This window comes from Calypte anna, chromosome 5A (genome assembly GCF_003957555.1).
Source record: "Calypte anna isolate BGI_N300 chromosome 5A, bCalAnn1_v1.p, whole genome shotgun sequence".
Taxonomy (NCBI): Eukaryota; Metazoa; Chordata; class Aves; order Apodiformes; family Trochilidae; genus Calypte; species Calypte anna.
In genome coordinates this window covers 27,903,334-27,918,950 of record NC_044251.1, presented here as the reverse complement: position 1 = coordinate 27,918,950, position 15,617 = coordinate 27,903,334, and the positions used below count along the sequence as shown (strand labels likewise).

Sequence of the window (15,617 nt, the reverse complement as noted above, 5' to 3'; positions counted from 1 at the left end):
AGGACATTTACAAGGGACATCCCCTGTTGCATGCCATCTGCTGCTCTGAACCAATCAGCTGTCTCACTCCAAAGATGCAGAATTCCTTCCTCAAAGCACAGAAATAATTAGCCCACTCAGCCCTCATCCCTCAGTAATTTATCCTCCAAATGATTCACTCTTTGTGGCTGTAGTACTGCTGTATTTACAAGAACAACACAGAATGGATAGCATCTGTCTAGATTAGAAACTGTGGCTCCATCAGAGTTCATTAGCAGTGACAGCAGGGAACTGCAGCCTTGCAGTTAATGGAAATGGAGGACTTGAATAGCTGCTGCATTTAAATGGAATTCAAAAGTAGTAGAAAGGGAGGGCTGTGAACAGCCGTGCCCCTGCACAAGTCAAGCAATTTTAACTTGAGTCACTGAAAAGAGAGAGCTGCCTGATATTTCTGTACTTCTAGTGCTGCTCACACATTTATTCTGAAACACTCCCAAGGCATCCCTCCTGCCTCTTAGGCAGAAAGTTGTGGAATTGACTGAGGCAGAAATGAGAATTGATGCAATAGGAATGGTGCACTTCAGATATCCCATGTACGCTGGATAAAAGACACAAGAGAAAAACAATAGACACAAAACATTTAAGGCCTTAACAGAGATAATCTTATGCAGCAGCTGGTTAGGAGGCCCTCATAAGGAAATGAAACTCTTCTTAAGTACCATACAAAATATGAAGAGCTTCAGGTATGCTAATGAATGATCTTACCTAGGCATCAACAGTCCTCCAGGAGCAACAAAACTTAGAAAAGGTAAACATGCTTCTTAATACCTTCTAGAGCATGAACTACATAAAACTGAAAAATTCTGGCAAAGCAGCAAAAAGGAGTAACCAAGACAATTCAGTCTTTACAAAAATCACAGAAGCTGTTTAAGGACATAGCATTGGAAGCACAGAGCCTAGGTAACCCACCTCTTAAGGAAGACTTGGAGAGAGAAGAAAGGAAAGGTGAGGGAGGTTATTAGAAAAAAGAAGGCTTCTTTCAAAAAACTGAAGCCATGTCTCAAATGAAAACAAAAAGAAGCATCAATTCTAACAAATCCAATGTAAAATCCATAGGAAGGAAGACCAAAAAATGGCTGAGGGAGGAATAAAAATTAACAGTAAATTTTTCAAGAAGTATGCTGCATCAGCTGCTGTTCAGGTAATAAACAGGACACTCAAAGAAGATGACAGTACTACAGAAAAAGTGAATTAATTCTTTACATCACTGCTTACACTTGGACAAGCTGGGGAGATTCCCAAGCTGAAGCCTCCCTTTAGATGATAAAGAGTGGAAGATAACAAGTTGAAGTGACAATTCACGCAATTCACACAGCTGAAGTAACAGTGGAAAAAAGTTACATATAAAATTGATAAAATTATGAGTAAGAAGGACACAGAAATAGATGTTATTCACCTAGGATTTCTAAAATATACAACTTCACAAAGTGAAGCTTATGTAAACACAATTGCAGGCACAAAATTCTTCTGATGAGAGGAAAGTCCCAAATTTACCTTCCTACAGACTGCATGATGTCCAACAGCAGAGGAGCAGCCAGGTCTGGACTAAGGTGAATGAAAGTTGACAGCACAACAATGGCCAGACCTAGTGTTTCTTCATCGTATTCTTCAAGAATAGCCCCACAGTCATGGCACCTGTGAAGAACAGGTTTTAAAAACTGACATCAAGATCAGAAGCCAGAACTTCCAGTTTCTGATCTCAGTTTTTGGGCAAATTAATGCATGGCTCCCTGCTGACTGTTTCTCCATTAAATAAGTACACTTCTTTTAGAGCCATTTTAGTCAACCACTTAAAGTTTGCAAAAGCTTACAGGATAAGTAAGTATCAGCATTAAAAATCATATGCTGATTACACAATTACACCTCAAGTGTTACCTATTTCAACAGAAACCCAAAGGATTTTTAGAGAGATTTTTTTTTTCCCCTAAGGCAAAAGTGGTTTCTGACAGATCACAAGGAACTTTTTGGTTTAAAATAGGATGGAAAGTGCTTCCCCTGCCATCCATGCACACAATAGCCTAAGTCATCACATTGTCTGTGCAAACTCACATGGTCCTACTGAATTAAAAGCACATCTTGCTGACAGTGCTTAGAAAATTTTTACCTTTGGGTAAAAAAATAATTTTAGCATAGAGATAAATAATAGAATTGACTTTATAATTCCATAAAGAGTATACTTTTTTGACCTACTTGTAGTTGAACTAATTATTTGCTCATTATTTGAAAAGAACAGAAAAAGAACTTACTTGTCAGTCATCACAGTAGGCTGGTCATCAGCAAATTCTTCTGGTGCAGGTACAAACATACTGACTATACTGGGTGCTGACAGCAAGCTAGATTTTGTGGCACCTTAACACAAACAGGGGGAAAAAAAGTTTTTAAAAAAAAAAAAAAAAAAAAAAGAAATGGAAAGAAAATCACTAAGCAGAACCCATGCTTCTAAAGAAGAGATATAGAGATATGATGGTTTTACTGTGCAGAGAAGTAAGAAATAAAGCGTGTCTACAGAAGGGTATACAGCACATTCTTTGCTTGTCCCAGATTATTCCATTTACCTAGAACTATAAATTTGATTTACAGAAACAAATAAAAAAAAAAGACTTCAAAAAAAATCCTCAGAAAATCCAAAGAACAAAAATTGCAGGAAGGGTGATATAATTGTATGTGCTCATTTTTCTAATGAGAATATTCTGGAGTTGCTGAGACTGGACACAAGAAGATTTGCAGTCATCTGTTGTACTTTTGAGCAATTACTTTCCTGTGTTTCTCAATGACAGGAAGAACCTGTATGTCTCAACAGCATGTCATAAATCTATTCATATCATCCCTAACAGAAGAACAAGAGAGAAATCAGGAAAGGACCACTAGAAAAAAGAATTCATAAGGAGTTGAGAACCACTGAGAACATTAGTTAGAAATTCTTTCCACTGAAAGTCTTCACAAGCAACTTTATTCTCTGAAGGCGGAGTTGTTCCGCTGGGAGCACAGCACTGTGATCATCTCAACACATGGGGTTCTATTTGGTTTTAGCACTTTTTGTGCACCTGATTTCTGATACAAGCTTGTTTTAAAAAATTATGTTCACTGGAATACTCAAACTTTTGGCTTCTCAGAGTTCTGCTTTCCAGAATTACAGCAATAGAATAGTCAATTTCTCTCCAATATGGTGGTTTTTCTCCCTTCATCCCTTTGTTTTCATTAAGCAGACAACAGCAGTTGCAGAAAAATACCATACAGAAGAGGCAATTCTTCAGCTAGTCTGATTGCTAAGAAAACCTCAAGAATAATCAGACTCATTCATGAGCCATAAGAAATCTAATCAAAACTGCTGTGATGTACAAGCTATGTCACTCATCTGAGACGCCTTGTTATGATCACATAAATATTGTTATCAGTTCTGTTCTCCAGGTCACTAAGACAGAAAAAGTAATTCAATTCCCAAAGAAACTATCTCTTTTGGTTGCCACATGTAGCTGTAGAGACAGCATTACTCCTGTTCCCATACACTTCAGGTCCTGTAATGAACCCAGGATGCTCAGGTGGTAAGACACCATCATTATGTATATAAGATGTCCCCATGAGTATCTCATTCCAAAGACCAGTCTACAAAAAGCTGATTTTGTGAACAAATTTTCAGAAGAGTGCCATTGCCCTCTTGGTGCCAATTCAACTGCAGATTAAGTAATCCATTATCAGCCTTCTTGCTGTTGCTTCAATCTGCAGGTTCAAGATTTAATGTTGGCATTAGCCTGTTCTGATAATAGTTAACAATGGAATCAAGGAAGCTTCTCCAACTAAGCTAATTACAGATGGAATTTCTGATTACATAATCCCAGTTACTGCAGGAAAAATGAATTTAGTATCATCTGTCAGGCAAAATTATCTAAGAAGCTCCCACAAATTCTGAACTCAAAATATGTGTAGTGGTGATGGTTTGTTTCAGAAGAATAAGACAGGTTTGAAACAATCAATTTACTAAGTATGGAAGGAAATGCTTCTTTAAATACAGATGTCTGCAATTAATAATTGATCCCAAAGCTTTTGTTGTATATGAGCAGACACTCCAAGAAGTCCAGATTACTCTTCAGTAATGTAGGACACGATGCAGAATGCAAGGAATAGAAGTAGATTTCCACATATTTCTAGCCAGATGTTTTCCCCCCTTATAATTGAATAAAGATATCTTTACTATAACTTTGGAAGTTTTGCTGTCAGATTCTGTAGATGCAAGTCTCATTGTAGCACTGTAGCAACAAATCTACTAGCAGAAAGTCAGTACTTCTTTGCTGTCCCTGTCTTGAATAAAGTATCTTGTCTAATAATTTTTCAGTAACCTACATTCTGCAGGACAGATGAGTGCTCTAATAGAGCTGAATGGAAAACAAAATTCAGCACCATTTGATACCAACCAAAAAAACCTTCCTGTCAATCTTAGCATAGAGATCAGGTCGAATGGACATTGTACTAACCTCTGATTCTTAGTGGTGGTCCCTCCAACTCAGGGTTTAGGCAAACAGGGACATTGCACAGCCGCTTTCCATGCTGTATCTGTTCTGTGAATAAATAAAGAACGTCACTCTCCAGAACTATTATTTCAGCATCTGTCACCAGCACTGCAAGTCTTTAGCAGTTAAAACAAGAGGAAGAAAAATACAACAGTTACTGAAAAAAACAAAAAGAGTTCATTTTTAAGCATAGGAAGAGGAGAGGGGGAGGGAAAGAGAGAGGGATGGACATAGGGACTGAGGGAGGAAGAAAGAAGAAAGTCCACAAAGGAAAAAGGACGTAGATAACCTAATATCAAAGAAGGCATTTTAGAAAACTGTTATTAAACAAGAAAGGAGATGCCAGGCACAAAGATTCAACAAGATATGGAATATATGAGTCACAAAAAAAGAAAGAAAGACAGTGTTTAGAAACACTAAGAGGCTAGAAGTGAAGTATAGTTTGTGTTGACAGAAGACACAAAATTAATTGTTTTACAGCTAGCAAGTTCAGAAAGAGTGGTTTGAAATAAGAAATGAAAGAGACAGACGCTATGTATCAATGCTAAAAAAAACCTAATCACACATTATATACTTATGTGGTATAAGAGTATTTCATAGTTGTTATACCAGAGAAAAATGAGTCTTAAAGTTGTGGTGTGACAGTGAAATGCCAAATAGTCATACTGAATATTTGTCCTGAAAAAAAACCAAAAGCCAACAACCTATTTTCTCTCCAAGTAATATTTTTACACCGAAGCTTGTGGCTGAAAGAGAGTCTGGGAGATGCAAAGCTTTCCATAAAAGAACATTTTACTTGCTGTCTCCATGCTTGGAGGTCTTTAGCTGGAATGAACGTTGGAGGGAGATTTGTTGTATGTTGTGAAGAAAGGCTTGGGACTTGGAACAATATTAACATGACAAAGTTCCTAAATGGTTTTGAACACTGACTCGTTCCTCTTGAATGCACACTAATTCTTGAACAACGAAAGCATCAACATTTTCATCTCGAAACCCCAGGCTGTGAAACTAGGTGGTACCACCTAAACCTCTTCAATAAATAAACTTAAGAAAAAACCCAACACTGCTATCATTGACAAATTGTGACCTTTATGGTTTAAGGATTTCATGCTGAGCATGTTACCCAGCAGAATGGAGTATAAAGCATAACCCTGAACTATAAACCATACCTTTATCTATGGATCAGTTATAGGATTTTGTTTAACAGAACTTAAATGCTGAAGACTGATTTGAGCAAAAATTTTAACTCAGCTATTCAGAACTGATGCCGAGACATTCATTCAGCATGCTAAGCTCCATAAACTAGAATGAATTAATTATTTAGTAACACCTGCTATGACTTCAATCTTAACAGAAAATATTAGAAGAGGAAAAACAAATCAAACACTCAAGTAATGAAGAAATTATGTGCTTAATTCAGTTTTCATTGCTTTGCATTCATTTGAAAGGGAAAAAAAACAGGTCAGTGAGTGAACAGAAACTTCAGGTGTTCAGCATGAGCTAACAGAAACTTCTCTAAATAGAAATAGAACTGGTTGGTATAAGGCATAATTCCTTGGTGTACCAACACCACTGTAAAAATTCATGCAAATAAATGTTTCCATGCACCAGGGATTAAAGCTATACCTAATGAAATCAACAGTGATACTTCCATCTCATTCAAAGAGGCCAGGAAATAATCCAAATAATACCCAAAATTGAAGGGACACCACTGTACCACAGGGACTACCTCACAAATATGTAACTATTTGAACTCTTACCAGGTGAGAAGCTCATACTCACTAGAAATTTTCACTTTAGACTTGAGATTGATTACTTATCGGCAATGATAGAATAGAAATATTCAGTTTTTAGAGTGATACAGCAAGTAATTTGTTTTGGAAATAAACATAAAGAACAATAAATGCAGCTCACCAGTATCCCAAGTGCTGATATTGTGGGGAGCACTAGACTGGTGTTCCAGCTGCCTCTTCATTAGCTGGTTCATTGTCAGAGCTCCCAAAGAGCCTCTTTTCGTTTGTCTGAACTGAGCTGCAAGTCAGAAATGCAAAAGGATTTCAGGGGCTCAGACAACATGTAAACTACTCTTATTTCCTGATCTTACAAGTCGGTATGAGATAAATACAGAAAGGACATTGGCTGCTCTCAGGATCTTGATCAAGTCTATATGCACTTTTTACATCACTACATGGGGTACAGTTCTGGCTCCAGTGATGTCACTCATGACTGACTTAGATTAAGGATCTTATCCACTGTGCCAACTTCCAGTGCCTTTTTGCCTTCCAATATCATGAAAGCTCTTCAAAATACTTGGTATCTGTGAAGTGTAAGATACTACCCCAAAATTCCCATGCTGACAGGTGGTAAATATATACTTGAATCTCGCCGGGATGCAATGTAGTGAGGAAGGAAACTCACTCTCCCTCCTGCAAAGGATGGAGGATTGCTCTGCCCATGCTCACAGGAGAAAAGCAAATTCACTGACTGTACAGCACAAGCACTCTGCACGACTGATGCAACCTGAACAGGCCTCCTAAGTACCAACCACTCAGGCATACCACCTGCATGTTACTCTGCAGTGTGAAGCCAGCATGCCTTGGAAGATGTGTTCCTTTTGTGACTTCATTGCCATTCCTCTTGCATGGAACTACCAGGCAACAAGCATTCAATTTTTCCTTATCCAACTATTCACAACACTTCTTGAAATATATATTACTATTTGCTTTAAAAGATGCATCTCAGTAGATAATGCTCACACACACATACACACAGAAAAAATGTGTATTCAAAATGTAAGTCTTTTTCAGTCATGTACTTTCTAAGTGCTTAAACAAGAAGAAAAAACAGATATACAACTGACTTTCTTCTTTTTTTCCTTATTTATAAGAAAATTCTATTTGTACGAGCATAATACATTCACTTTGACAGATGAGTCGGAGAAATATATTTCAACCACTGAAATCAAAACCATCATACACAGTAAGAAGACAGAGTTTTAAGGTCCGGCTTGAACAAGGCATACAAGACTCACCCTGTAGGAAAGCTTTAAAAATGTTGCCATAAGATTACGTTTAAGTGTTTTCCTCTGCAGAGCTTTGAAGCAAAAGGAAGAAAGGAAAATCTTCTCCCAAGTATTATTTTCATCTGCAACTACATTCAACATCTCTAAAAATACTATTAACATAGTTTCAGGTAGTTCTGTTCTAAAATTCCAAACAGTATCCAGCTAAGCTCTGAAAAAATACCCAGCATTTCACATTATTAATTGTAATCAAGAAGTACAGACAAGAGACAAACTACAACTTTCAGAAAGCCCTGAGGGGTTGAGTGTCTCTTAAACTTGCTCTACTCAGATTCTATCCAAGAGTTTGAAATTCAGAGAAGGCCAAGTACTCCCTAAAAAACAAATTCAGGCCCTGAGTAATAATAAACACAATTATAACTTCAGTAGGAATCTGCAAATTGAAATAATTTTATTAGATGAGGTATTTCAAGTTTTCCCTCACTATATCCTTTCAATGTATCTGAGTGCATTTAAGTTCTATTTTTGGTCCAAGTATAAATTTCTCCACCATTATTGCACAGCAGTCCTTGTATAACTGAACTTCTGGAACTGAACCAGACCAAGAGACCATTCCATGTTTCACTTTTAAAAGTTATATTGCAGATGCCTTTCATTGCAGATTAGGAGACAAATAGAATTAACATCGTTTCCAGGGCAAGGATTTTAAATAGATGTTTTATCACTTTATCAAGCATAGAATTTCCTCATGAAAGAGCAGCAATTAATGTTAGAACTGACCAGACTGCTTGGAATGCAGATGACTGTCAAAATATAGAAAATTATCTCTTTGAATTGTCTTTATAGCATTTGCAATTGTATTTAAATAAAAAAATCATGCATATTTCATATAGTTAGGCTACGGTTGAGCAGGTTTGGTTTTCCAGGGTTATTTACAAATATTTAAAATCATAGCTGTCTTTGAGAAATCAGGTAAGAAAAAAAAAATCTATAAACCAAAAAAAAGCTAAACTGGCAGGCTTAGGACAGTGTTGGAGTGAAACTGAGTGCTGTGGACCAGCATGTGTTTTTTCATGCGTAAGACTGACTAGTGGCATAGGGAAGGAACTTTTCCTTGATTAGGTTTTCTACGAGAAACTTAACAGCCATGAGAAGATCAGTAACCTTCAGCAGCTGGGGAGCCTTTCACTTGTTTAGCTACTGATCTGGTCAATCGTTCCTCCATTGCTGTGGTATTTTCTACCCAGAAAGAGAAATCCAAAGGCAAAATCCTCGTATCACCATTAATAATGTATGCTCCCTGTGGCTTGGTAAAAGTAATGTATCTATCTGTGTAACACAAATGCCTTGTGCTCACAGCCCTGAGCAGGGATTGTTATGCAAAGCACTGTAAAGACACATAGTAGAAAGTCAAAAATATTTCAGTTTAAATGAGCAAAAGACAAGATGGAATCACGCATGTCCCTTTCTGCAGTTGGAAACAGGCACACAGAAAGACAAAAGGAATATTTTCAAAGGAATGTAGGTTCAATATCATATAGATCCTATTCCTGATTGCATACATTGGAACTTACAGGAACACATAGCACTCAGTGAAACCAGAGACAGCTCTTTAAGCTACTTTAATAACTGACATCTGTAACATTACATGGACAAAAAATGTACTCCTGCTGTGAGATGCAAATGACTGACAGTGGACAACGCTTTCCCTTACTGGAAAATAAACATTCATCTTTAATGAAACATTGCTTTAGCTGATACCTAGTCCAACTCAAAAAAAATACATTTGTGAAATTTGCCATGTCACAACAAAGAATCTTGCAGCTGGTAACTACTAAAACCACGCTGCCCATCAGCGATTTAACAGATCTAATCATATCCAACACAGCTATAGATCCAAGAATCAGTTCAACTCAATAGAAGGCATTTACCATACTTGATACACATTTGATGCAAAAATAGAGAAACTTTGATTTAACCCTAAACCCAGAGGCAAACTTACTTGATACAGAAGAGTGACTGCTTGTCTCTGGGGCACCTCCTTCCAGGGTGGGTGCAGACGAGGACTCCCGGGGCATTTCCAGTGTTGAACGTCCTTTGGTAGCAGGATCTGTATGTAACAATTGTGCTTAAACTCCGAGTATTTAGGAGCAATTAATAATTTCCATCCACTTTCTCCCTGGATGCCTTTTTCACATCTCTTCAGTCAGCCATGCACCATCTAGCCTTCCCAGTAGTTTTAAAAGCATCCGATGTGTGTGTCAGAGGAATTTTTATGATACACAGGATTCTAGCACTTAAAATCACTTTTTATAGGAGATTTCTACCTATGCTCTTCAGAGTTCAGAACTAAGAAATGCACATAGAGATTGATTTTGACCCCACTCACAAGTGACTATCAGAACCATCAACATGGAAATAAGATACTATTGATATAAAGCTAATTTAAGAGACAGCTTAGAATCTTCTAAAAGACTAAACTCCAACATGCTGTTTTCATTCCAAAGGCTGCTGATGTACCAGTTGATCCTATGGATTCAAAGAGTTTAAGTTTCTACCAATAAAAACAAGGCACTAAAATTAATTTTATGATAACTGATACTGTCATTATGGGGCAATAAGCAAAGCACTTTTCAAGTGTTGATGGTTGATTTCAGCATATCCTATAAAAACTAATATGTATCTGTGCTGTAAAATGTCTCAGGCAGGAAATTCTGTAGCCTTGCATTGCACACTTGAAGAAACAATCCATTTGGATATTTATTTCATAGATCAGTTTAGGAGAGCTGAGGCCCTCTTAAAACACATAGAAATCTAATAGGCTGACAAAGCTTGAGTAAGACTTTGAAATTATAATCAGCCCATTATGACGGGAACATTAAGCCTACTTAAACAAATTACAACACAGATGTTCTCAAATAAACTAATCAATAAGGCTAAACAAAGCAAAACAGAACATAAGTGATACATTAAACAACCCAAGTCACTAAATTACCAAGTTATCTGAATTGCCTGTATCAACCTGTAATGCAAGTAAGCACTTTAGGAGTCATTGTGAATGTTTTATGCTCCCCTTGGATGACAAAATTAGATGCATGCAGTCAAATGACTATCATATATGCTATAATCCTAGATTCCACATGGTGTTTCAGAATTGTAACACCTTTTCCAAGCACTCTCAAGGATGATAGTGTTGGTTACTGCATGGAAACTGCTCTTATTAATGAATATTCCTCCTCACCTCACTGGCAACAAAGATTTGAGGACTGAAGGATTCTTTCCTCTTTTAATTAATTTGTTTTAAAAATAGACTAGGGAAATTCTAACAACTGAAAAATCCTGGGTGGGGTAAGGGAAAAAAACAAAACAATACAAAACAAAACAAACAAAAAAACAAAACAAAAAAAACCACCAACCAAAAAAAAAAAAACCCACAAAAAAACAAACCCCAACCAAACGAAAAAAACCAGCCACAGAAGTAAAGCAGCTGCAGCATACAGTTTTCAAACTGTATTAAAACCATTTGATACATCCAACTGGACAATGAGGAAACACCTAGAAGACATTTTGTCTGCACCCGAACAACTCCAACAAAACACTGTATTGAAATGACCCCAAAAAACCTGGGAGACATAAATATGGAATGAATTTCCCCATGCCTGAATTTTAAATCTTTAACAAACACAAGTCATGTAAACTTTGTGGATAACTGATAAAAAGAAGAAAAAAATGTTTTTTTGTGTACAAAACCAAAATATTTGTGTATGTTTGATCCTAAATGCTAACCATGATTAATTCCAAGTGTTCTTTGTTCTGAAGTCTACAGCCTGCTGAACTTTACACTTTGTGATGCAATCTGCTTTCCACACCTTTATGCTTGCAGAAAAAATAATCACTACATGCAAAAGTCAGTGTAGTGTGGACTAGATTAGCAGGATAAAGGATCAGAAGTGTGACAATTTTTTGACTACCTGCATAAAGAGACTATGGAGTTTCACTCCCTAACTTGGGTACCAGGGTTTTATCACTGAGCTCCACTTTCTCTTCAAACAGGCCCCTCACATGTGCATGATACCTATATGGTTTGTATGTTCCTTGTGAGAAACAAACACCTGAAAACATTCACCTAGCTCAGCCCACATCAGATGTTACATGTACACATCACTCCCTATATATACACACATTTCTCCCTACACTGGTCTGTTACTAAAACCCTCATGAAGTAGTAATAAGCCCTTTGACTGGGTCAGTGATTGAGCTCACCTGCATCCTTCTGCTCTCCCAGCTTGTCAAGGATGTTAAAGGAAATGTCCAGGTATTCTCTCTGAATAGCACTCACAGCAATCTTCCTCTGCTTCCTCTGGCGGGGAACAATCTGAATCTTAAATTCTGACTCCTCAGTCTCCTCTTCTAGCTTCTGCTCTGTGTTTTGTTCAGTGTCAGACTCTGCATTTGTATCAAGTTTATCACTTTCTGTTTGGTTTTCAGAATCTTCAGGGACTTTAATAAGGACTGTTTTGACATTTGGGCTTGGAAGACCACTAGGTCTCATTTCCTCCATGCTGAGCTCAGAGTTGTCATCAAGGGACATTTCTGGGAGGGCAGATGATTTCTGCAGTAGATCCCTTTTCTGCTTCAGTGTTAGTGTGTTCCCATGTGACATGTCCTGAATTTCTTCTGGCTTAGCTAACTCTAAGGAGTCCTTTTGATCTTTTGGAGAAGTGGAAAGAATCTCCTCTATTCTTGCTGAGGCATTGTGGCCTGTATCCTTAGAACTAAAGTCTTTGGAGCAATCTTCAATGCTGAACTGGACCAGAGGAGTTGTGCTGAGACTGAGTGCAGAGACATTGATAGGAGTTGAGGGAGATGATAGAGCAGCTGTGCTGGAGACCTTGTCAGTCAGCTGGTTTGTTGTTTCTTCTTCTTCATCACTCTCCACTATTCTGAGGGGAGGAAGAGGTTCAAAGACCAATGAGTCACTGTCTGAAGTGGAGAGCACTGACTGCTTTTCAGGCCCCGATGTTGAGTCAGAGGACAAATCTATCAGATCTAAATCCTCCTTGGGACCAGCAGGTTTCACTGGAGAATCCACTTTCACTTCATAGGTTTCCATGCAGTTTAACCTAACTTCTGGTATCACAGGTCTTCTTGTTTCCTGGAAACTCTCTGTATGAGGAAGATTTCCTTGTGCTTCTATACTTTCAGCTTTGGTAGACGAATTCTGCTGAGATCGTCCATGATCGCTCTGCCTGTGCATGGCATAAGCAGCAGGGACAGGTGGTTTTTCTAAGTCACACCGGTCTATGCAGGACTTCCTGCGATGTTCATCTAATGAAAACAACAGGGAGTCTGCATTCCCTATATCAAGAGATTTTTGTTTTAGAGAGCGTAGTTTTTTTTTCTGAATGCTTTCTTCTCTCACACAGCGGAGAATACTGTCTTGTAAGGCCCCCGTCTCTCTATATTCAGCCAGCTCTATTTCACCTGATTAAAACAGAAAGAGCTAATACTACCTCAGATGGAGAATTCTGGCAGTTATCTTCATCTTTATCTCACAATTTAACATGACTTGCATTTCAAATACAAACCTAGTATTAGTAAAATTTGTTTAGATTTCGTTTTAAACTTGGAGCCACATTACATAGATTTTCACAATGAACAACAACAAAAAAAACCCTACTATTTGGGTATTAGGGTTTATCAAAATTCTATCCAAACTCTATTCATCCTGGACAGACATATACTGAAGATAGATGGTTTAACTTTATGCATTGAAAAGAAGATGGCATTTGGAAGTAATTTGTACAGATACGTGAGATGGATGCATTAAGCATGACAGATGAAAGAAGAAATGAGGAACACAGACCACTCCGAAGAGGTTTCAAAGTAATTTCTGGACTACAGCATTGTGGACATCATTTGGACATCAGCATATATTAGAGAATACCTACATGTCATTTACTGCAACAAAGGGTGATTAAAATGGATGCTTCTAGTTCATGAAGCAAGGGTGGCAATAGCAGTGAGGATGTGGCAGCACAAACCTGAGATCATAGTGGTCTTCAGAGAATTTTTCCCCCTGTGAACCTAGACCCCAGCAAAGCCTAGCAAATATCACAACGCAGTCATACCTACTCCAAGGGAGGAGTAAAGTGAGCAGAGTTATACTTGCTGGTACTGCCACTGCATTGGTATTTTGCTATGTGAACACATGCATTGAAAACACTTTAAAAGGTTACAACTGTTGTTATTATGAAATGCACATTTTCAAACAAAGCCAAATATTGTTGATCATTATTTACCCTATAATGCAAAATACTCCACATAAGAATCACCAGTCAAAAAACCAATGAGAAAAGTTAAAGTCAATATTTGTTCTACTCAGAATCATTCCCTCCTCCATGCAAACACCTGAAAGAAAAAAGGCAAGTGGGTGGTGGTGGAAATTTCTTCAATTTTTTTTTTCAGGTATTAATTTCAGAAACCTAAACTTTAAAACAAAATACTTCCTATTTTTTGAAACCACCAAATGACATTTTTACCAATGGAAAACCATAATATCTGCAGCAGCAGCAACAAATTTTGTTGCCCTTAAGTCCCACCTTATAAAAAAAATCAGTTTCTGGAAAAAAATAATTTGCATAGAAATCTTCAGCCAATTGTGGAAGAAAATTGCAACGTATCTTCTTAAGTATTTTTACATTCAAAAGACCTCAAAGTCTCAGAAAACAACTGGTGATTTTAGATATTTCTATTTTGGAGTTCCTGCTCTGAGATTCCTGTAAGAGAACAGGAAATGAGAGAAATGAGGAGTACCTGCTCTCAAAAGTCAGACAAAGTACTTGTATTCAAATTAGGCAGTATAACAAACTACAAAGAAAGGTGGTAGCTTGAAACTAAGAGTAGGGAATTCTATTTCTGCATGAGTTTTTACCAACAAAACAATTCATACTTCTCTGAGCATTCATCTCAACTGGTTGATATTTCACCATTTTGCTGCCACCAATTCTTTTCAGTCTTGCAAAGAAAGTTTGAGATTCTTTATTGCAAGGTCCAGTTGGTGTATCATGAATATCAGATTCATCAAAAACACTGTCTTCCTCTGCTGGAGAAAGAAAAAACTTTATTACTCTTCAGAGAGTGCAATGCCTCGAATGAAAAGCTGTCTACGTAACAGAACCTCAGGTAGTTTCAAATAAATGCAATTTGAAAAGCCAAGAATCATCTGAAGATTGTGAGAATATTTATATCCCAGGTATAACTTTGCCATCCTTTTATAACCTTGCCATCCTTGTTACATCTTGAATTAAGGTCAGAAAGGATAAAGATAAACAAAAAATGGGTTACAATGCAACAAAAATATACCAAAGCTTTTACCACTCTAAAGCTAAGTGGTAAATGGTGTCTGATTATTCTACTGATAATAATACAGATCCTTTAGATGAAAGAAATACAATTGATCTGAACACTGATCTGAGTTAATAAGTTCTATAGATCTCAGTGAGAAATGCATCGAAGCAGATCAAAATAGTACAAGAACTGCAAGGTCAGTAATAAACCAGCAAAATACAAAAGTGAAAAGGTATGATCTCTGGAAACTGATAATAGTTATAGAAGAAGACCTAAGAGTATGAACTGTTGATCTAAGTAGTAAAGCCTTATGCTCTAATTTGACACCTGCTGTTTGAAAATGGCAGAAAGATCCAAATCTGTATATAAACACACAAAAAACCAAAAAATCACAAAAAAAAACCAACACCAAACACATCACCTGGAGGAAATGGCTATAAAAAATACATATTTAAAAAAAGGAAAAATCCGTATCTTTCGCATCTACTGATTCAGAGAAAACAATGAATACTACTGAGAAGATAGAGAAAACAGAGCACTCATGAGAAGAAAAAAAGTTTGCCTTGTTTATTCTACTAAGAAAATAAATATGGTGAAGAAATGTATTTGGTGTCTGAGAGTGAAGAGGCAAGTAAGCCAAAGAGCCAGAATGACAAATAAACTGAAGAATTAAACCAGACATTACTATCTTTAGCTCTGAA

General features: G+C 37.2%; 1 protein-coding gene across 2 annotated transcripts in view; it reads right to left on the bottom strand.

The window, feature by feature from the left end:
* The window catches only part of UNC79 (unc-79 homolog, NALCN channel complex subunit), a 99,599-nt gene that overhangs the window by 30,006 nt on the left and 53,976 nt on the right, over positions 1-15,617 (bottom strand). The window contains exons 30-36 of one of the 2 annotated variants that reach the window (XM_030452025.1): positions 14,519-14,668; positions 11,830-13,050; positions 9,569-9,676; positions 6,459-6,575; positions 4,509-4,592; positions 2,286-2,388; positions 1,534-1,674 (exon numbers count right to left, since the gene is read on the bottom strand). In XM_030452025.1, the coding sequence (XP_030307885.1) occupies positions 1,534-1,674; positions 2,286-2,388; positions 4,509-4,592; positions 6,459-6,575; positions 9,569-9,676; positions 11,830-13,050; positions 14,519-14,668 (1,924 nt within the window). The remainder of the gene's footprint in view (positions 1-1,533; positions 1,675-2,285; positions 2,389-4,508; positions 4,593-6,458; positions 6,576-9,568; positions 9,677-11,829; positions 13,051-14,518; positions 14,669-15,617) is intronic. The other variant, XM_008492518.2, reaches the window with a different exon arrangement.